The sequence below is a fragment of the Petromyzon marinus genome, chromosome 16 (assembly GCF_048934315.1).
Source record: "Petromyzon marinus isolate PM22_M1 ecotype Great Lakes invasive population chromosome 16, UKy_Petmar_22M1.pri1.0, whole genome shotgun sequence".
NCBI classification, from domain to species: domain Eukaryota; kingdom Metazoa; phylum Chordata; class Hyperoartia; order Petromyzontiformes; family Petromyzontidae; genus Petromyzon; species Petromyzon marinus.
Genome location: NC_133682.1, coordinates 14476257 through 14497834, shown reverse-complemented (window position 1 = coordinate 14497834; position 21578 = coordinate 14476257). Strand labels below are relative to the sequence as shown.

At 46.9% G+C, this 21578-nt stretch overlaps 1 protein-coding gene and 1 long non-coding RNA gene across 5 annotated transcripts in view; one reads left to right on the top strand and one right to left on the bottom strand.

Moving 5' to 3' along the window:
- LOC116942811 (volume-regulated anion channel subunit LRRC8D-like) overlaps positions 1 to 21578 on the top strand; it is an 82096-nt gene that overhangs the window by 48793 nt on the left and 11725 nt on the right. For 2 of the 4 annotated variants that reach the window (XM_032955118.2, XM_032955117.2), the window contains exons 2-3: positions 12474 to 12732; positions 15395 to 16542. In XM_032955118.2, coding sequence (XP_032811009.1) covers positions 12477 to 12732; positions 15395 to 16542 — 1404 coding nt within the window. In that variant the 5' untranslated portion in view covers positions 12474 to 12476. Of the gene's footprint in view, positions 1 to 6744; positions 6858 to 6986; positions 7076 to 12473; positions 12733 to 15394; positions 16543 to 21578 lie in introns of those variants that run through there. The other 2 variants (XM_032955120.2, XM_032955121.2) reach the window with 2 other exon arrangements.
- On the bottom strand, positions 3080 to 6755 carry LOC142924751 (uncharacterized). Its single transcript, XR_012941833.1, has 2 exons — positions 6643 to 6755; positions 3080 to 4753 (listed from the first exon to the last, which is right to left on the bottom strand). It is a non-coding gene; the product is annotated as an uncharacterized LOC142924751 (long non-coding RNA).

The following is a 21578-nucleotide window of genomic DNA, read 5'->3' as shown; positions in this document are numbered from 1 at the left end:
TGCATTGCATATATGCAGTTTTTTTCTCGAAATGAGGTGGGAGTCGCTGTGTGTTGAGCCATGGCACAACCCGCAGATATCAACACAGATGTGAGCTAAAGTTATTGCTGTAAAAATGCTCTTTCCAAATATAATGAGGTGTTCATTTGACCCCAAGGGAGATGCCACCATCATTGACAACAAAACTATCGTACAACCCTGTGTCAATTCGCTGCTGGACGAAGGACACCCCACACCATGAAGTCATGGGGTTTGTTTAACCATACTTCACCACGCTGGTCAATGTAGGTTGGTGAGGTGGGGCGGGTCCCAGGACCAGTTCAGATATTGCCCACCACCAAATGTTCACTGCGGCTGGAAATCGAACTTGGACGGCCCGCATTGACGGCGCAGAGCGCTCACTGCATCTAACCATCCGGCGTGTATGTCAAGCTCGGGGTGTGCCCTAACTAGAGTGCGTGCACACGCGATGCTGGATTTCCTTTAGTGAGGTCAGTTTGTCACTCACAATCATTGGCGTTGGCTAGCACTCTTCGCCGTTAAGACACGGACACTTTTATTATTCCATATCAAGTGCCGTGTAGAAAAGAAGCTGGTTGTTACGAAGATGAGAACTCACAGTTATGCAATCACGTGGAAATGTGTCCAAGACGTCATATGTATAAAAAATAATATTTTATTGTCATATATGGGTCATTTAAATCTGCCTGTGCCAATGCCATATTTGTGATTCTTGGGATGATATAACGTGCGCTAAAAGTCAGAGCCAGAATGAGGTCAGCTGTTGGGAATGATATTCCTTTACTCGGTTTATTCTCCCCAATTATGTGTGCTCTGGGCACAACGATGAATGCATTTTACTTCGGAACTCTTGTAGTGAACGAGTGCTTTCCTCTGTCAGAGAACGGCATCCAAAAGGAGACATTGTGCAGGCCGTGTGTCACGTCTCAAGACGATGAGAGTATCTTAATTGTCGCGCCTTAAAATATGTTGGTTTTAGTGACGGACCAACTGTGTGCACCTTCGGTAATTTTTGTTCAAATAATTGTGTAATTGAGCCGAGACGATCAAGTTGACTGCACTTGATGAGCCAGTTTATTCCTGGGATTACTTGATTTGTTACACGCCCTCTTAAGGGACGGCTCGCAATTAATGTAGGGCAATTTACTGCCACTAAGTTACAAGCCAAATTCGCGCTTGGTGGAAACGTCCATTAATGGTCCACGCGCTGCTGATGCAGTTCAGAACATTTAAACCGGTCAAGGTCCCCTTGCCTGCTTGAACAAATGGTTTGGAAAAAATTGGTCCAGATGGCTGGTGAAACACTCGTGTATGCATTCATTAATCGCGAGTGCCAACCTGGTTTCAAACCCAAGCTCAGTGCTCTGACCTGGCGCTATTCCACTGAGCCGCCTTACCACATTAGGCACCATGAGAAGATTTGAAGAGCTGTGGGTTAATGTCCCCAATCCAGTTTTTTCATTCTCATTTCCAATATTGCATCACAAGCCTTTACCATCTGGTACAAATGCAGTCACCCACACTTGCAAGATATAAGAAAATGTGCTGAGTATAATCCTGAAATGTCACAACATCATCAGCATATTCATGGTTGTGGGCAGATATTCATGAGCCAGTTAAATTATTCATGAAGCACAAAAAGAGTTAAAAGCTAAGAATATAATTTTAGGTCTCTCTTTTTAGTACAAAAGGATATGTGAAGTCCCATAATCCGTTTGGTTATATTTATGGGTCTCACTAACATATTAGTTTGAACCAATTGAACAGAAATGTCACGTAAACCATTTATATAATGCACAGTATCAATGGGTTATATAGCTGACTCGTTTCTTGGTGTTGTGCCAATCGCTATCTTTAATGTGTTGATTGGCATTGGTCATGTGTGATCTACACCGACATCGTCTTCAGGCGGGCAGAAAGAAGAGTGGTATGGCGCTTGGTTGATTGTGCGTGAGACTTTTATGGCCTAGAGTTGCTGATAAGGATATACGTTACTGACAAGCGAGTGGCGCCCCACTTTATTGAGTAAATATTACCTCAATGTACATGGCGGCTAATGGCTGATGACATTGTTCCCTATAGAAGGGGAAACTGCACGAGTGGGCAGAATGTGTGTCTCTGTGTGCACTCACTGGACATGTAGCTGGGTCTCAAACACATTTCTGAACCACTACTTCTGGTAATGTGCTCCAACTTACCGAAAGAGGTTACATCGTGTGAGATGGTACACCTGAAGCTAAAAGTTGTGGGATTTGAAACGTAGCTTCCAAAGGGTACAAATGTATTACAATAACTGTGACATTCAATGCGTAAATGACATCATGTTCCACTTCTGACTGATTTTTACCTGAATTATTGGTAGTTGGCCGACAACCCGAATTCTAAAAACGTGGATTGTTTATCTAAAAATTTTAAAGTTTCTCTTTTTTCTCCGCCTTTCCCAACCGTATCCCTCGTGTCCTTAGCAATGCGTCATGAGAATACGCATCCGTTTGGAGAGCTCGTAGCAGAGCTGTGCCGTGCCTCGTGTTGTAGAGAAAGGGCTTGGAAGGAAATGTCGCTCGAACTGCTTCTGGAATCTCCGTCAGGTTGCCTCCTCCTCGTTCGTCGGTCGTGGGCACACCGGCACAGTTTTGCCACAGATCAGACGGAAGGAGCTTGGGAAGCACGTCAGCCAGCAGCAGCAGCAGCAGCCTCAGGCCTACAGAGCTCCTGCACGTGTGCCGAGGCGTTTGGGGTTTGCGAGCGAAGGTCGCGCGTTAAAGGTCCGGCGACTACGCCTCCGCTGCTGTACGTAGATCATAATTCGTAATTTTTTTTCGATGCTTAGGGCATTGTTAATATATTTGCGAATAAAAAACCGGCTGCATAGCGAGGCGGCCGCGGTGCTTAACCGCCGGGCCGGTTTGCGCCGAGTCAGCATGTTCTCTTCGGCAGCCATCGAATAATTCCTGCAATAATATGCGGAAGTACGGCGTCTATAAAGTGGGGCGTTAAAGAGGCTGCTAGTGTCATGCTTCATAATGTAGTGTGTTATACACCGAGTCTCACACTATAGTTGGAGGCAATACTTTTAATAAACAACCGTAACAACTCAGGTTCTATAGCTCGGTGTGGCTATCTGTTCGCTATGTGCGTGCGCATTAGTGTATCGAACGGGCCAGTCGGCACACACGCTGTCTGACCCACGATATCAGGCTACACTCAACCGACGAATGAGGAGCGATGAGCGAAGACGAAGCGGGACTCCAGGCTGATCCCCACAACGGACCCCGATCCCTGTTGGGGCTCCCGCTTTATTTCCCTGGGCGTGGGCTCGCCCCGCCCTCGGCGACGTCCCCTGCTGTATCAAGTAAAGAGCTCCCGGCTCCCAGTCACGTGTCCCTTCATTACCCGGCGCTCAGCAGCACGTGTGAAATAGTGGCTGGCGCTAACCATAGAGTGACAGCATTTCATGTCACTACAACAACAGTGAGCCCTTGCATGCCTGTGGTTGTCAAAAGCCCAAACTTGAAGAATATTTGCCATCGACTCAGTTGTAATTGTCATTTGTCTTCGGACTAGTGTGGTTCCCGATGTCCAGCTTGTGAAATAGATCATCAATCACATTTGGCGCTTAGTTGACCTCGATCAAATAATTAACAGTCATGCAGCACCCAGAAGCCTATCGTATATAAATTACTGTCTGTCTGCACGCCACACACGAGAATGCAGTGGCTATTTTCACACAGTTGTGTGTGACTGCCAAGAGCTTTGATGTGCATTAAGTGAGTCGACTTGACTATTTACTTTGTTCTCGAATGTTCCAATTGAACATTGAAACAAGTCAACCGGGGACAGTACACCTCCGGTGATTTCCGAAGTATTGATCGAAGTCGAAAGCGTCCAATAGTGGTTGGGTATCTGCGAGTACCTATACATTGTGCATTTTACATTGGACGTGATGATTGGCTTCACCAGTCCCTTTCCTCAAGCCCAGTGGGACTCAATGTAATTATTGCAGTTAGGCATAGACATCAGAAATATCTGTTAAGGTCACGGCGAATTCTATATGCAATGATTATATTACCTACAGTAGAATTCGGGCAGTGCTTACTTTTCAAACTCTTTGCTGTTGTTGTTATAACTCTCTGCAGTCTAAATACAGATTCTGATTCTGATAGACACCCACTTAGTTACTCCACTTCATCCCCTATGGGACATAAGGCTACGGTAGACACCCACGGGGGAGATGAACTCGTGACTCTGTAGAAACTCGTGCACAGCCATTTTGTCACTACACTGCCGGACGAGTGCCTCCCCCGTGCCGTGCTGGTGGTGGTGATTTAACCATACTTCCCCACGCCGGTCAGTTGAGGTTGGTGACTGTGGGGAGCGTAGAAGCAGGAGCGTGCAAATGCAATATGACAGTGACTTGAGCTGCAATGGGTTCTGCTGAGCATCACACGGTACATCATGTACATCACATGGTACATCACATGGTACACCACGCGGTGCATCACACGGTGCACCTCACGGTGCACCACGCGGCGCACCACGCGGTGCATCACGCGGTACACCACGCGGTACACCACGTGGTACACCACGCGGTACACCATGTGGTACATATTCACAGCCGCCGGTCACTCGCGGTGTGTGCACAGCGGCCGCCCGTCTTCAGCTCCATCCAGGCTGAAACCCCGCTTGGCTTTTTGAGGATCCCCAGCTCCAGAGCCACCAGCACCTTCTTGCCCTGCGTGTAGGTGTCACACAGCAAGCATCGAATGCTTTATTTGTAATGTGTTAGGTGTTTGGAAACTTGTGAAGCCTTTCGATGAGGTCACAGCTGAGTTTCTGAGCTCCAGTGCCAACTTCAGAAGCCAGACAGTTTTTAAACATAAGCCAGAGACACTTTTTAAAACGAGTAATTGTAACAAGCTCCTGGAGCCCTTCCCATGTTTCCCCAATGTGTTTTACAGTCAAAAAGAGCAGTGTGAACGTGATCAAACTGCAACTGATGCTCTTATGAAAAAATGAAAGACTAACAAGAGGAAAAAAAATTTAAACCGCAAGATAATGAGAATTTGAAAAATGTCAAATCGAGGTGGCTCCAGGGTGAGAGTGCTGAGCCGGCACCGCTGAAATCCTGGGCTCCGATCCAGGCATCCGCCTGTCCTTATTTAACCGGGTTCCCACGTGCAGCAAGTTAACTTTATTTTACTATTTTAATTTTACCAGGTAAGGCCCCACTGAGCTATGTAGCTCTTTGTCAGAAGCGACCTGGCCACAAATGATAGCTCAACTAAAGTGGTTTATGTGCAAATGTATAGCAGCCGAATGCTCCAAACGCAGGTTAATCTAAGTTTTCTTGTGGTTGTTGTTTGACTTGCATCCCACTGGGATTTTTTGCACACAGCGTTGGTGTACGGTGCTTTTTTCAGGAATATTTTGCTGTTTTTTTTCATGGATTTTCTGTTTGCACAGTCACATAGTCACTTTAAGATGGTTTCTTGTTCGTGTTTTTGTTTTTTTGTTTGTTGTGGTTGATACCCGATTCAAGAGCCGAATGGCTCACAGGACTATACCAAAATAAAGAAACTGAAACTAAAATGTGGAGGGAAAAACCGGAGCACCTGGAGACAAATCTGCGCGACCACGAGGAGAACGTACAAACTCCAAATATACAGCAGTCAGGGTCGGGATCAAACCCACAATCTCCTGTATACAAGGCGAGGTAGTCAACATCTCGCCACCGTTGACGGTCTTGGTCAGGGCACCAGTTGTTGTACACCAAAAATATAATTATATTGAGTTTATTTTACATGTGGAACGTCTAAATTCCAGCTCCGAGAATTAAAACCGCATTGGTTTGACTGTCATGTGATTTTCTCTTGGCAGTGTGTATGGGAAAGTGTGCCACCCTACTGTGTTCAAAAATACAGAAAGAATCAGAAAAAAAGCCTTGAAGGATTTTTTTTTTTAGAGAAGTTCTGTAAACACTACCTTCAGCTGGTCTCGAACATCTGGGTCGCACGGCTCTGAGATTTCCCGATGGAGTCATCATCTCCTGACATGTAGTCGTTAGCACGATGGGAGTATGTATATATGGCAAAAATGTGTTCCATGGCGGGAATCCTAAGGAAAATCCCTTTCAAGTGAACTTAAAACTTACTGACTTGGGAATAGGAATCGTGTGGTTACCAACTGCAGTTTTGGTACAAACAGTGATCAAGATAGTAGTTTTGGGTTTTAACAATAGCAAGGTGATGACTGTCACATCGTGGTATAATTCTGGAACCACTGTGTTCGTTGAGACGGTCACAATGTTGAGTTTGGTTGATTGCCCAGCCAGTCGCACTTGTTGCTGGAATGTGAAATGTTAAGTGTTGCCTCTGGGTCTTCTGGGCTCACAAGTCAACCGTTTGCGCCAGAAAACACCGCTTTGTGCAGAAAGGCCGCGTGATCGTGCGACGATGCCGTTTGCGTGCGTAGAAGCAGCGGCAAATGCCGTGCGTGTGAGTCTGTGAGGAAGAAGAAGAAGAAGAAGAAAAAAATCTGCTTTTGTTTTTTAAGTGGAATTTATAAATAAACAAAAAATAAGTTCAGGCAACAACAACAACAAAAGGTCACTCGGCAACATACCTTGTGTTGTCATGGCAACACCCAGAGATTCCTTTCGGGATTGGGTGGCCCCAAAGGGAGTTTTGCCAGGACGGGGCAGCAGTCTCCTCCGTTCAGCCTCCTCACACGAGTGAGAGAGAGAGAGCGAGAGCACGCGAGAGAGAGCGAGCAAGCCACTGCTCGGATTGCTCGATTGCCACCGAAGAACCTCGGCCGTCTCTCGCCGCTTGTTACTGGTGAGTAGCACGCCACGACCCCCGTCGCGTTCACTGCTCGGCGGCGATGTGATGTCGTGGCTGCTCCTCCGTGCGCCTGGCCGGGAGTGTAAGGAGCTCCCCCCCCCCCCCTCCATTCGCAGCGTCTTCCAGCCGGTGGATTGTGGCTGCTTGTGTCACCGTAGTCGCCCTGGAGAGGCTTGCTTCCCGCACGTCTGCCGACAGCGCAGCTGCGTTACGTAAGCGTGCCATTCTTATCTGTTGTGTAAAATGAGAGCAGTGTTAAAGGTATTCATTTCACGTGGGAATAGGCTGTGCGTTGCGTGGCAGATCGGTTATGTAACTGCGCATGGCCACCGACGTTGATGATCCTTTTAGCGGACCTTATTAATAAAAAAAATAATTGCATGAGTACATGTACAGATGGGTCCTGATCGGTTTTTTTTAAAGAGTGTACTGCAGACGAATCTGTTACCTTGTGGAAACCTGCACAGTAATGTTGGATTCTATCACCCAGAGAATTAAAATTGCGACATTGGCCAATATTTTTTGGAGGGCCCTGCTTGGAACATTCAGCCAATTCCTTTCTGGACATGTTTGCCAGTTGGGTGGGTGGAAATCAAAACTGCACTGATTTATCGTGAGCCGACTTTGCTGTACTACCTCCTTAAAGCAGCTGGTTATCCCAAGCACGATGACTCTCTATACCCACTTGATCCACCAATCTGACCTCCAAGATCGCCGCCTTGCAGGCATTTATGTCACCCTAACCTGGTCACCATCCTGTCTCAGCAAATTATCAACATTGTTCCAATTCTGTAGAACTCGCTGCCCTCGCAAACCAGTGATGATCGAGGTTGTCATTTTTATTCAGGAATCAATTATTTTTTCGTAAATTTTACTGTCTCATTTGTTATCCAATTCGATCTCATTCACCACGTGAACATATATGGCACGTTTGCATACACGTTCCAAACAACAGGCGTAATTATTTGATTATTAAATCGATAAATCGTTACATTCGTTCTTCCTAGAGCGAGCTTAAAATGGTCAGTTATAGCTTTATTTGTCTGCCAAATATAAGTCAGATAATAGAGCTGCCAGGTCAGGTTTGTGCGTTTTTCATGGGCTTGCCTGTCTAGCACTCTGGCATAGGCTTTACCTGGGACGCTGAGGAGTGTGGGTCCTCTGTGGTTGCAGCACACCCCCTGGTCCCCTTTCTTAAAAATGGGGACCACGACTCCACTTTTCTAAACCAGCGGTACTGTACCCGCCTTCCATGCAACATTGAATATGCGTGTTAACCAGGACACTGCTACACTGTCCAGCGCTTTCAACAACTCTGGGCAAATCTCGTCCACCCCAGCCACAGCGACTTCAGAAGCCGTGGTGGATCCGACCCCTCCCCAGCTGTTTCCAGGGTTGCCTCCTGAGAGGAGGGCATGTCCACCGGGTTGAGGTCCTTCCACCTCCTTGACTATCTCCTTAGTTGAGTTCAATGTTACGCCGCCGCCCTTCCTGAGGACATCCTGGGCCACGTCCCGTCGACCCCTCCTAAGGCGTCGTCGGATGGTTTGCCAGAACATCTTTGAGGCTGCCTGGTATTCCCTCTCCATGGCCTTTCCAAACTCCTCACACGCCCGGGGAGCTTTCGCTTCAGCAACTGCTACAGCTGCCGTCCTCTTGGCAAGCCAGTGCCTCTCAATTGAGTCGGGAGACCTTTTTCCGAGCATAGCTCGGAAAGCCTCGATGAAAGTCAACCCTCGGTATTGTTTGTACAAAGAATGGAAGTTATAGTCCGTGCGATTTATGAGAACGAGACGCTAAGTGTTACATTTATGCTATTGGTACAGACGCAAGAGACACAAACAAGAGAACGGCATTCAGTGAAGACGGTAAGACCGGAGAAGAGGATGGAATCTTGAATCAAATTGTGACTGCAGGGGTGAGAGTTCATGACATTTATGTAGAGAGTGAATCGTTTAATGCCAAATGATCAGCACTGGGGAAGACAAATTTGGCCTGGTTAGTGGCACTGGCTCGAGATGTAATGGTTATTAACCCCCACGGTAACCGGAAGGAAAGCTGATTAAAACGCAGTTTGCAACAACTGTAAGATGCGTTTTTTGTTTCTCGTAAACAAAAAATACACGTGTTGAAATACTACGTCAGAAAAAGTCTTCATAAATTAGCGGTTAAAAAATACTCCGTCGGAAAAAGTCTTTATGAATAGCGGTAATCCACTTTTGTAGAGCGAGTGCCTTTCATAAAGAGATCACAAAGCGGCTGTCCATGTCAAAACGTCCACACCCCGTATGAAAACAAGAAATGTGGCAAATGCACTGCCTCACAAAAGTACTTTTCTAAGTGTCCACTTTTTAGCAGTCAAACCTTGTGAAATACTGTTGTGTCAATGTCAACTTTTTAAGCGTGCCCTTGATAAGCCTTTGCTTATTTGTTGGGTTGAAATGTACTCGGGTGGTCGTGCGCCTCCTCACCGCTGCGGGCCTACCAGTTGGGCGGAAGGTAACGTCTCACTAAACGCGGTGATCAATTTGTGCATCTGCTTATGGTGCCTTTTCATTTCGGCTGTTCACGATTACTTAGGCCCCAAAGGAAGCCAGCTGCAAGATAAATTGCCTTTCATTGCTGTCCCAAGTGAGTGCGAGTTGAAGTGGGGCCTGCGGAATACCCTTGTTACAAAGGCAAGGCTCATCAGTGCAAATGGACGCGCGCAGACAAGCGGCAGTGCGGTTGTTTGCACGTTGAGAGGGTTGTATTCAAAACCTTTGGCCCCCTGCTCTTTCAGCCACTCCGTTATGTATACCAACTTGACAAATACATCATATACAGTTGTTGGCGTGTGTGTATCTGTGCGCGGTGCCGTAGCGGGTTAGCGCTACGCTGCGCTACGTAACCCGGCGACCCGAGTTCGATTCCCGCTCACGGCCAACACCAATGACGATTATTTGAACCGGTCCTGGGCCTCCCCTAGGTCGACTCAGCCTCAAATGAGTACCTGGTGGAGGTGTGTAAAATCATTGCCACTGATAAGACGAAGGCGGCCAGGCGTGGTGCTGGCCACTCACCCCATCGTGTACCGTTCCGGCCTTCATAGGTGCTCGCTAACAGCACTTTGCCTAACAGTCTCTTAAGGCTATGCGTGGCACCGTTTTCCGTCTTTTGTTGTACACACTTTTGCTCGTATTTATACATAGCCTTTTGAGCGCAGCAAACATTTCTCAGATATATATGACTTGTTCATGAAGGCTGTCTTTGCCGGGCAAAAATGTTCAATAAATATAATCATTAACCTGATATAATTTTTACATTTTGAGCTAAAGCTTTCGTGACTGCAGGGATTCATATTCTTGGTTCTTTCAGTAAAGTCACGTAGAAGGGAAACAATATTGTTTTATATTTTTATAATTTTATTGTTTCCCTTCTACGTGACTTTACCGAAAGAACCAAGAATATAATTTTTACAATTCGTATCTATGATCAGACCACTAATAACTTATCAAAAATGTGTATTTTTCCGCGAAAAAAATAGAATTTAATTATTCCGTTCTTTTTCGTTATAAAGAACAAAAATGAATGAACTTGATACTCTGAGGGAAACATCATATCTTTTACCGTTTTCGAACTATTCAGATTTGAAATGCGTCATTTTTCGTTAAAAACTGCTTAAATCCGAAATCTCAAAAACAATAAAAAATAGAACAATGGTTCTCGCTTTAATTTTATTTGCTGTTTAACGCCCTATCAAACGAAAAAAAAATAATGCTATCTCATATTTTAAACGGTTTCTGACTGACTCGTACAAACATGTTTATGGGGCACAAAAAAAATAAGATTTTCAGATTTTTCCTGTTTGTGTCCTAAAAGCTACCTATGTATCAATCTTCAGCTTTCTGCCATGTCGGGAAATACCCTCGATGTTTTTGAGACATACAGATTAAGGTCTTTATTTATATAGATGATGGGTTTCCTCATCATTTGTAGAGTTTGATATCGTTGGCATCCGCCAAGCCAATGGGCCCAGTCGCGTGTAAATTTGGTTTTGAGAGGTAGACCCTGCAGCAGTGGGCATCACTGCTGCAGTCAGTCGGGTCACATTCTCTCGAATTCACTTTGATGGTTACCATGACGAGGACCACAATGCACTTCTTCAGGAAGTGGGGATGCTGTTTGTGTAATGCGCAGAGGTGTTGTGATGCTCGCTACACGTTTTTTTGAATGTCATTTCAAACTTGTCCTATGTGCGCGTACCGCTGGCAATTTGAAACCGAACGGGAACGTTTTATGTTCCAAGTTATGTAACTAGGCGCGAGTGCCATTCCATGGGTATTATTCGTGATCAAAGTCTGAATATGACTTGAACATAAACAGTGTGAATAAGGGCGGCCTTCAAACTTTTAGATAACACAAGAACACAACGTTAGTATACTGTCGTGGATATCAATACAGTGACACTAACTCAATTGGACTGTTGCTAAATCACCCAGAATGCGCCTGAATCTCATCCAATCCCGGAATCTAAGCAGGATTTGGGCTGGATACTGATTGGACAGCGACCACCATGCATAACGCAAGTGTTGTAGGCTACTGTGGGGCTACGTTGGAAAAAAATCCATTGTTGTACTGTACTATACTCACGTCTATGCTGCGCCCGCCTTCATCAACCCACACCAGATTAGCGGTTTTAGGTCAAATAACTCTCGTGACCTGCACGGCATGGGGAGGCCCTCATCCAGCACTAGATTAACAACGCACGGTTGGCTACGTACGGTGCGGAAGAAGTTCAGGATACAAAAGGCTGTGTATGTTTAATATTGATGTACAATTCTCTTTCTCCATATAATTACTGTACATTGTTTTTGGTGACGGTGGCAAAAAGGCATTGTGGGAAGGATACATTTTGTAAATTAGATGGTTTTTCTCTATATATCTCTGGATAATTTGCTGATGTCGTTTGCATTGAGGGCAGATGTCATCGTCCTGTCTTTTCCCAAGGTGCGACACACATCGTGCAATGTTGGTGGTGGGTATGAAGCGGTGCGTTTGCTTGCGATGTTAAATCGACCACAGGTAATTCGGCCACTAACTTGGTGGTGTCACCTGGGCAAGAGACATTGCCGTCGATACGTCGGTTAGAGCTAGGCCTGGGCTTAAAACGTCCTTTTGGTTGCCAGCATCACGGGGTCACATGTGGTCCCGTTGCTTCGTTACGCTTCAGGTTGGTAATCTAAACGCGAGTTAAATCAGGCGAACCTGAAATTACGCTCACTCTTTTGAATAGAATGAAAATTAAGTAGGTTGGCAACTAGGGATTTACTGCGACATGTTGAAATAAATATAGGGAGGTGTTACATTAGATGTGTCCTGGAAAATGTACGAACCATCTCGTAGATTACACCTTTCGTTATTTCTAAACAAGATGAAATGAACGAACCTACCTGGTCTTCAGTTGGCTTAAGCCTGTAAGAAACTCTCCATTTCAACATTGCAGGAGAAGGCAAGGGTAATGAAGCTCCGTAGTTTCCGTCAAGTGAAAGAGTAACTTGCGGCTTCCGGGATCATGAACGAGTCGCAAAAACCGTGTCTGTGTTTATTCCCCCGCTTTGCTTTTCACAGGCAATGTTTACGGTGACGGAGGTCGCGTCGCTCAGCGACTCTCAGCCGGCTTACCGCATCCTCAAGCCCTGGTGGGACGTGTTCCTCGATTACCTGGGCATCGTCATGCTTATGCTGTCCATCTTCGCCGGCACCATGCAGTTCTCACGCGACCCGCTCTGCTGCCTTCCCAAGCTGGACGAGAACGTGACGTGTCTCTCCGACTCGGCCATACAGAAGTCCCTGCTGGCCACGGCCTCGCCCAGTGCGCCAACAAAAGGTTCGGGCTTTGCACCGCGCTGGAATTCTCACCCCACTTCCGACTCAATTGTCGTAATGGCGTCGCGTAAGTGTCAGTTTTTTTTTTCCGCTCGGAGCTTTGTCAGTCACCGTGTCGACCAAGCGGCGGTTCTCAGCCTTTTTTGTGGGTACTGTACACCCCTCGTTGACTTTTGTTTCAACTGCGTTACTCCCCCCAGCCCCCCACGCCTGACCCAACATGGTACTGTGAATAATGAATATCAATATTTTAACCAATTGCCCATTTTGTGAGGTATCCTAACTCGCTAATAACTGCAAGAGAATTGAACAACATTCAACGGAAGCCACATTGTTTACGACCAATGAGTTTAGAAAAGTATTTGATATAATTCTAGGTTACCATATGGATTTACATTTTATCGTAGTTATTTTACATTGGCAGATTCATACATGGTTATTCACCGATGACTCTCACTTATGATATAATGTCACATTTATAAATCACCTGATGCACCTCCTGGGGCGTTGCCACGTGTCCAAGGTTGCCCAGCTGCCAACCCATTGTCAGAGCGAGGACTGTTTCTACGTTGTAATGCTTCTCAGACATGTGTTGGCCCGGATGTTTCGCAGTTTGCACGTGATGGACGTGCGCAACGTCACGCGGCTTGTGCAAAACCGCCGTTCCTCTCACCACTGCTGCATGCGCTGTCATGGGTCTAGCAGGCGGGACGAGTCTGATGTCTCGTTACGGCCACCAAGGATAAGGGGAAACGGTGCCTTCGCGACATGTCATCTCGTCTGGATAGATAAAAACGGCAGGGGTTTGAACGCACGGCAAGGGATGCCGTTTTGATTGGAAAGGACCGAGAAGTGCAGCGATGAGGAGTTGTTGCCAGGGTTACACAAACCTCGCACAAGATAAATCTGACACTTCATTTTTATTGACTGCCGAAAGGACAGTCCGCAACAAGTATTGCACTTTAAAAAAAAAAGTTAACTAAAATTAAAATCGCACTGATCTTTTTGCCAGCATAAATTTATGGCGATAATGATAAAATGTCAGCTTTTATTATTCTTTATGGCCTAATCTCACTCGGAGTGTGAGACCAGGGAACAACGCCAAAAGGCGAACAGGACGTGTATATGTACGTTGAACTTCTTTCGCGCCGTACGTAGCGCAAAGACAATGCAAATATCAAAGCGTCAATATCTCTGGTTGAGCAGTGATATCTACGGCACATTTTAAAAGACAACGCATATTATATCAGAGCATGTTTGTTTACATGTTTTACCACAAGCATGCGTGGTTAATAATTGGCATACTTGATGCCTTGCGGCAGGGGGTGTCTATTTGGTGTTTAAACACATCAGCACCTGTGTCGTTGGCAGAAACGGTAAAGCCTATTTTCTTTTGTGACTATTTGCCCCCCTCCCCCTCCGCTCGCGAGTCAATCAACTGCCAGGATTTGGAGATGCAATTTGATTCAAGAATCGATTTAATTTCTCCCACTTTGTGGTTCAGGTAGTTTCCTCTCGTGGTTGCGGGGGTCGCATGCCCCCCCGTCTCCCCCGTTATGTGACTCGTTGCACGCGTCGTGCACCCGTGTAGCGCGCTTATGTGTAGCATGCGCGTTTGGAATCGTTGCAAGTCTCCTGTGCATCTTAATGCCTCAACCAATGGTCGAATTCCACATTGAACTCTCAGTGTAAATTCCATGTTCTGATGATAGGGATAATTCTATTTGGTTTAACACGTAGGCTTTCGCGACCAATATTAATGGCTTCTTGTGCAAGAGTCCACACCAGGTGACGTATTATTATTATTCCATGGTTCACCCCTGAGTGGGGTTGGGCTGACTTGATTTTGGCCATGGTTTGAACTTACGTCCTTGCTATTGGATGCTTGTTGCTCTACCAGCTGAGCTACATCACAGCCCCAATGCCTTATAAACTGTTTAATTGATGAAACAAAACTTGTATTATTTTCTTTCATTAATTCCCGATTAAACGGTTGCATCTTTTTGCTGGAATTTCATTAAAACACTAACGAAGTGTGTGTCGAATACGACAATTAAAGATTAACGTGTGTAGTATTTGAGACTGAGAATACAACTACTGACCGTGGAACTACTGAACGTGTTCCCTTTGGTTAGATTGACTTTTGCTAATTAAACAACACTGCAGCAAGCACATTTCAGCTGCGCGATGTACAGCCCAGTGGTGGCATCGGACCAAATTCAATGTTCACCATGAATACACCAGCACCTGCAGCCCTTAGCCATAGCAACAGTTCATCCGATGTTAAACCACGGTACGCAGTTAACGAGGAAGTGGCTGGCAAGAGAGAGAGGCTTTTGAGTGAGCCCGGCGTGGAAATTGGGAGCCTGTGCTCAAGACACGGATGCAGTACAACGGTCACTGCCGTTGTCTTCAAAAAGAGCTCTTCCAGGGCATCGTATGTCATAATGTTCTGACGCCATGCCCCTACTGGACATCTGTGAAAAATAGCTTCATAGATCATCGGATTCCTTCGCTCTAAATAAATATTCCTATTCTGATTCAAAGCTCGAATTCGTTATGCCAATTATGTACTGGCGTGTATTTTAGTTTACATTATATTGTGTTTCTCCTAACCAGCACATGTGTAAAGGTTATGCTTTTGTGTTTGTTTCCACTCCTAGATTCTAGTCCCAGTGGCAGACAAACGGGGATGGAATACATGCAATACATCTTCGTGAATCAGAAATGCTACCACGATGTTCTGCCTTGGATATCCAAGTACATGCCTTTCCTTGCCTTAATTCACACGGTCATCCTGATGGCGAGCAGCAACTTCTGGTTCAAGTATCCCAAGACGAGCTCCAAGCTCGAGCACTTTGTCTCCATCCTGGGCAAGTGCTTCGAGTCTCCGTGGACCACCAAGGCTCTGTCGGAGACAGCGTGCGAGGAGTCGGAGGTTACCGGGACCGCTCCGCAGCACCAGAGCAAGCTGTCCGACCACGCGTCTCCTCCCAAGAGCAACTTGGGCTCGGTGAGCGCCAGCGATGGGGGCAGCCTCAACCCCAGCATGCCCATGTTCGCCAAGGACCAGGAGAGCGTTCCGCTGGCGCCGGTGGACAAGCAGATGCACGAGACGTCCATCCAGAGCGGCGTGAGCGTCACCATCTTGGACAAGAAGGACGGCGAGCAGGCGAAGGCGCTCTTTGAGAAGGTGCGCAAGTTTCGCCTCCACGTGGAGGAGAGCGACATCATCTACCAGCTGTACACCCTGCAGAGCCTCGTGAAGACTCTGAAGATCCTGCTCATCGTGGGCTACACGTCATACTTCGTGGATCAGATCCAGTTCTTGCACGAGTGCGCGCCGGACGTGGAGGAGCTGATCGGATACACCACGTTCTGCTGCACGCACACGCTGGCCTACCTGCTCCGCAAGGTGCTCTACACCTACATGGCTGTGGTCGTGCTCTATGGCCTTGTGTGCTTCTACACGCTCTACTGGCTCTTTAAGCGGCCCCTGAAGGAGTACTCGTTCGAGAAGGTGCGCGAGGAGAGCAACTTCAGCGACATTCCCGACGTGAAGAACGACTTCGCCTTCCTCATGCACATGATCGACCAGTACGACTCGCTCTACTCCAAGCGCTTCGCCGTCTTCCTGTCGGAGGTGAGCGAGAACAAGCTGCGCCAGCTGAGCCTCAACCACGAGTGGAGCTACGAGAAGCTGCGCCAGCATGTCACCAAGAACGCGCAGGACAAGATGGAGCTGCACCTGCTCATGCTGTCGGGCGTCCCCGAGGCCGTGTTCGACATCCTGGACCTGGAGATTCTCAAGGTAATCATCTTTTCTCTTGCCGGGGAGGGGAAGGGGGTGGGTGGCCCATCGAGCATACGGGGTGGGGGTTGGAAGCCCCTGTGGGTGTCGGGGGCAACCCAGGGGATTTGCAGAGCCAGATTGTGCGCGCCCGCGTAGAAACCGTTTCGTCATCAGACTGCTGCCGGATGAGGGGGCCTCCCCAACCCACGCCTCGTAGGCCATGAGGAATATTTGACCGTACTTCACCACGCTGGTCAGTGGCGGCTCATTGAAGGTGGGAGGTGGAGTGGAGAACAACAATTGAATGTTCTGCACTGTCCATAGCGCCGCCTGCTGCTGCACCTATCTTATTGCACGTGCTGCTCACCCATCCGCGCACGCCACTATCCTTACTCTTTGGTTCTATTCGGTAAAGTCACGTGGGTAAAAAAATAAAACAACAAAAAATCACGACGTTTCGGCCACAACACAAGTGGCCTTCATCAGGTGAAGGGACCGTACTGTCCAGAGGACAGCGTTGGAGTGAAGACAGCCAGGCCCAGGTCGCGTCCTTTAAGCTGTGTGGGGGGAAACAAAAAAACAAAAAACGCCTTGACAGAGGAATTAGCATAAAATGCTGTAGAGGACCGGCACGGGGTGGGGGGGGGGGGAGTTTACAAATGTTGGTGTGAAGGGAAATAAGCTGCTGTGAAAGTTTAGCATACCACTGCTTGAATAAATATACTGTTCCATTGAAAATTAGTTTAATGTTTGGTATGATTTAGAGTATCTTTCCAATGATTGCCACTACCCTTGCCCAACGCTGCCGAGTTCACGGCGTCCGATGGGGATCGTGTGCATGCCGGGGTGCACTGGTTCATAGAGTTGGATGAATTGTCATTTATCCATTACATTTACTCGTCTCCCCATTACCTTAAGCAAAGGCGAATGATTGAATATGGTGGTACGCAGATCGTTTTTTTTGCCGATGGTGGCTATGACTGGGCACCACAGGAACACCAGCACTCGCCCGAGCACGCACACTGCTCACATTTTAAACGTTGGAGATATACGGGCAGGTACTCACTTAGTGTTTATTTCACCATCAAGATTGAGCTCCAGATAACCGAGCTAATGCTGCGGTGTTGTACGCCTCCAAGTTTAACTTTTTTTTCGCGTTGTGCCTAGTCAACCGTGCTAATCGCAGTTTTAAAGAAGTTAAGTTTTCAATCTTGATTTAAAAGTGCGTAGCTCCAGTGGCTTCCTCTTATTGAATGCTCGGTTGTAACAGACCAGACTGGAATACGCATAGCCGGTGTCGATGATGTTTGAAGACAGGATTTGCAAATCTTGGAAACCATGTAAACATACCTGTAGTTATTCTAGATTAAAAGTTTTCGTGACTGCAAGGATCCATACTCTTGGTTCTTTCGGTAAAGGCACGTAGGTAAAGAAAAGAAAAATGAAATAAAAATAAATTAAAGCACGACGTTTCGGGCGCAACACCAGCGTCCGTCATTAGGCGGGGACAACCACAGCAAGAAACAATTTGGTGAATTTAACAGAAAGAAGCAAGACTATGTATATCTGTAGTTGTTTACAACTTAGAATGACACGTTGTTCACGGTGATGTCTGCATCTCGCCATGTTTCAGTTTTTTAGTTTTTCATTTATTTGGTATAGCCCTGTGAGCCATTCGGCTCTTGAATCGGGTGCAACCGCAACAAACAAAAAAACATGAACAAGAAAACATCTTAAAGTGACTGCGCGCAAACAGAAGTCTTGCGTTATATTGGTCTCTAATTTATTACATCATGTGTTGTTACGTGCGTGATGCTATTGAGCATTTTGTTTCGTAAAATATGTTATAAAGCGCGGAAACAAATACACTCAGATGTTACGCTTTTATTGGGTTTATCTTGCAAAAACTAATCACGTTTGCCCCAGATGTTCATATGTAACTGATCACCGCTGCCCTTTCACCTCTTATTGATTATGGAGACAATCAGTAAAACCAGCTGACATCCGTGTGGACTTGCTATATACCCCCCCACCACCATAATCCCGCTGTAACTTTGGGCAACCGAGTTGGGCAACAATGGACGCATGTCCTCCATGCATGATGCAAACGGCGTATCATATATCGCATTCATAATACATCACGTGGCCTACCTTAACGTGTATAGTTCATGACACCATGACTCTAAATTACCTTGTGTGGAAATTTGACATTTAGATTCCATGCCACGTTCAGCCACTGCCCATCAAGTCGCCGTGTACATGTTCTCCATAGAGACGCACGGAGTTTGGCATTCACATTGTGGCTTACACAGCACCGTCAAACGTGTACACCCTGACCATACCCACCACCTTCACTATCAGTCAACAGCCATCAGTCACACAAGACAATGACCGACTGTTGGGGCAAGTGCTGTTGGCGAGTAGCACCTATGAAGGCCGGCACGGCAACACGAGGGTGGTATTAGCAAACGCCTCGCCCAGCCGCATTTGTTCTCCCAGTGGGGATGTTTACACCACGTACCAGGTACTCATTTGAGGCTGAGTCGACCTAAGCGAGGCCCACGACCGCTTCAGATAATCGTCAATGGTGTTGTGCCGTGGGCGGGAATCGAACTCGGGTGGCCAGGTTCGTGGCGCAGCGTAGCGCTAACCGCTGCACTACCGCTCACCACATTCCCTCTGCTGCTCCCCTCCGTGCCCAACATGCGTACATTGTAGTAGCAAATGAACACGATTCGCACTGTCGGTTGCGTACGGTGCGAAATAAGTTCAGCGTACGTTATGCGCCATGTTACAATACACGACGAATGTTGTGAGTTCAGCCAACCGTAGCCTGCGCTGGGCTATCTGCTGTGCGCTTTCATCTTGAACGCGGTGCGGTGCTGCCACGGTCCTATGAGCCAATCCCAACCAAGCGTGTATTTATATGTTTTAAAACGCACCGAACTTCTTTTGCACCGTACGTAGCCAACCGAACGCAACGGATCGGAGGTTGTGTTGAGCATTTTTATTGGAAGGACATATAAACAGTGTGTGTGTGTGGGCACCTGCTCCACAATAGAGGTCACCAATTGCAGGGGAGGATATTTCACTGGGTCTTGCTATCTTCTAAAAAAAATACCCACAAATAGCATCTGACACGGCACCGTGTAGCAGCAGCAAACGGCTCGCCGCCCTTAGTGACTCACCCCCGCCGCCGCCCCCCCTGGCCACGGGTATCTACACCGCACAGACACCCATCCCGTACACGTAGATAGTAGACACTGCGTGACGTCTAACCATTAGGAAACACGAGAGAGAGAGGTAAGGGGTTACCGGAAAAGCTCGGAATATATAACCACCGATTAAAATATTAGGCCAAGGGCTCATTTGGTTTCACGTTCGTATCTGTGTTCAGTCGGTTAGTACATTGAATGTTACGCTTAGAATTGTAAAGGGCATCCGTGTTGAAAATAACCGCGTTAACCAATTGGGGTCAAAGTGAGCGTCCCCATGTTGTGCAGAGCGTGGAGTTGTCCTCTACTCCTGTTAACTTTACATCAAGTCATGGTGACCAAGTGGTACCAAGTTTATCATCGCAAAAGGATGATGATGGGCTGAATTACCACTTACTGGGTTGTGCGCCCGTATACTTGTTCATAAAATCACTGCTGCACTACTGTAGTTGTTATCTAAGAATTAGTACAATCTTGCAAGGTTTTAACCGCTTAAAGGCAATGTGTCACAGTGTAAATGATAGTGAATAATTGTGTGTGCGTAACAACAAGAAACAAAGTTGAAAAGAGTTACAAGAGTGAAGTGTCCCATCTTGTATGCTGTCAGCAATATTGGAATGCTGCTGCGTTCTCATAGCGAAAACCAATTGTTGTTGAATGCAATTGTACAGTAAAACCTTGGATTGCGAGTAACTTGGTCTGCGAGTGTTTTGCAAGACGAGCAAACATTTAAAGTACATATTAATTTGATAAACGAGCGAGGGTCTTGCAATACGAGTGGTACGTATACGCTTTGTCTGCCGAGCGTCACGTGATCACAACTGATATACTACGAGTGCTTTGATATACGAGTGCTTTGGATTACAAACACGTTTCCGGAACGAATTATACTCGCAATCCAAGTTTTTACTGTAATTGCTTTCGCGAAAGCCTGCGAAACATCTTGAGCGTTCCCAATTCGAACAAAGCCAGCGTGTCCTGTAAATGTACACGTCCTCCCGAGTGGCGTTACTGTTGCGGCACAAATCTAATGTGAAATAGGTGGCGGGTAAAGTGACTTTTCTAAGCCAGGGCCGTACGCTATGTACTGCTGTCTGCTCGGCAACGGCTGGCTGTACCACGGTGAGCCAAATAATGCACGAGGAGTATGGAACTACAGTGCAGCTTTGTTTCCGAAAGGTATTCGGGCATCGCCTGATCAGCCTCACAGACCCTCGGGAAGGGGAGGGGGGTATCAAGCACCTATTACGTTATCAAGCACCAATGAAGCCCATCGCATCGTACAAAGGGGGGCTAGCCGCACGCCCTGCGCGTGTCTCCCGATTTCTGGCGCCCCCCCCCCCTCCCCGCAAGCTACTTGTATCGGTCGAGTTAACCCAGGGGACACCTGGGACAGTTTCAGATACAATCTGCGACCGCCCAGTGATGTTCGGCAAAGGTTTCGTATGCGTCGGAAAAACTAGTTTGGCTAGACTAAAGTATGCACCTATCTTTGACGTCCTGACAAAAGGACTTCAGTGCCCCCCGTTGTCTGTCGTTGATCTCAAGCAGCAACAAAGGGAGATCATTAGCCGGGCCTCGCTGCAGAACGAATCAACAGCGTCAGGAGTTTGGAACAGACTGCGATGACATCCCCAGACATCGCCAGAATGATGCCCAGTTGTCACTGTGATTATTACATCTCCACAAGCATTACAAACTCGGGAATTGTATCTCGCAAATCTTTACATCGGTATCATTCATAATAAAGGTTATGTTGGGTTAGATCATGTAAGTATAAATGCGTCGTTAAACCCGCCGCCACCCGACGCAGCCAACCAGTAAAGGTTTGTCACGTAA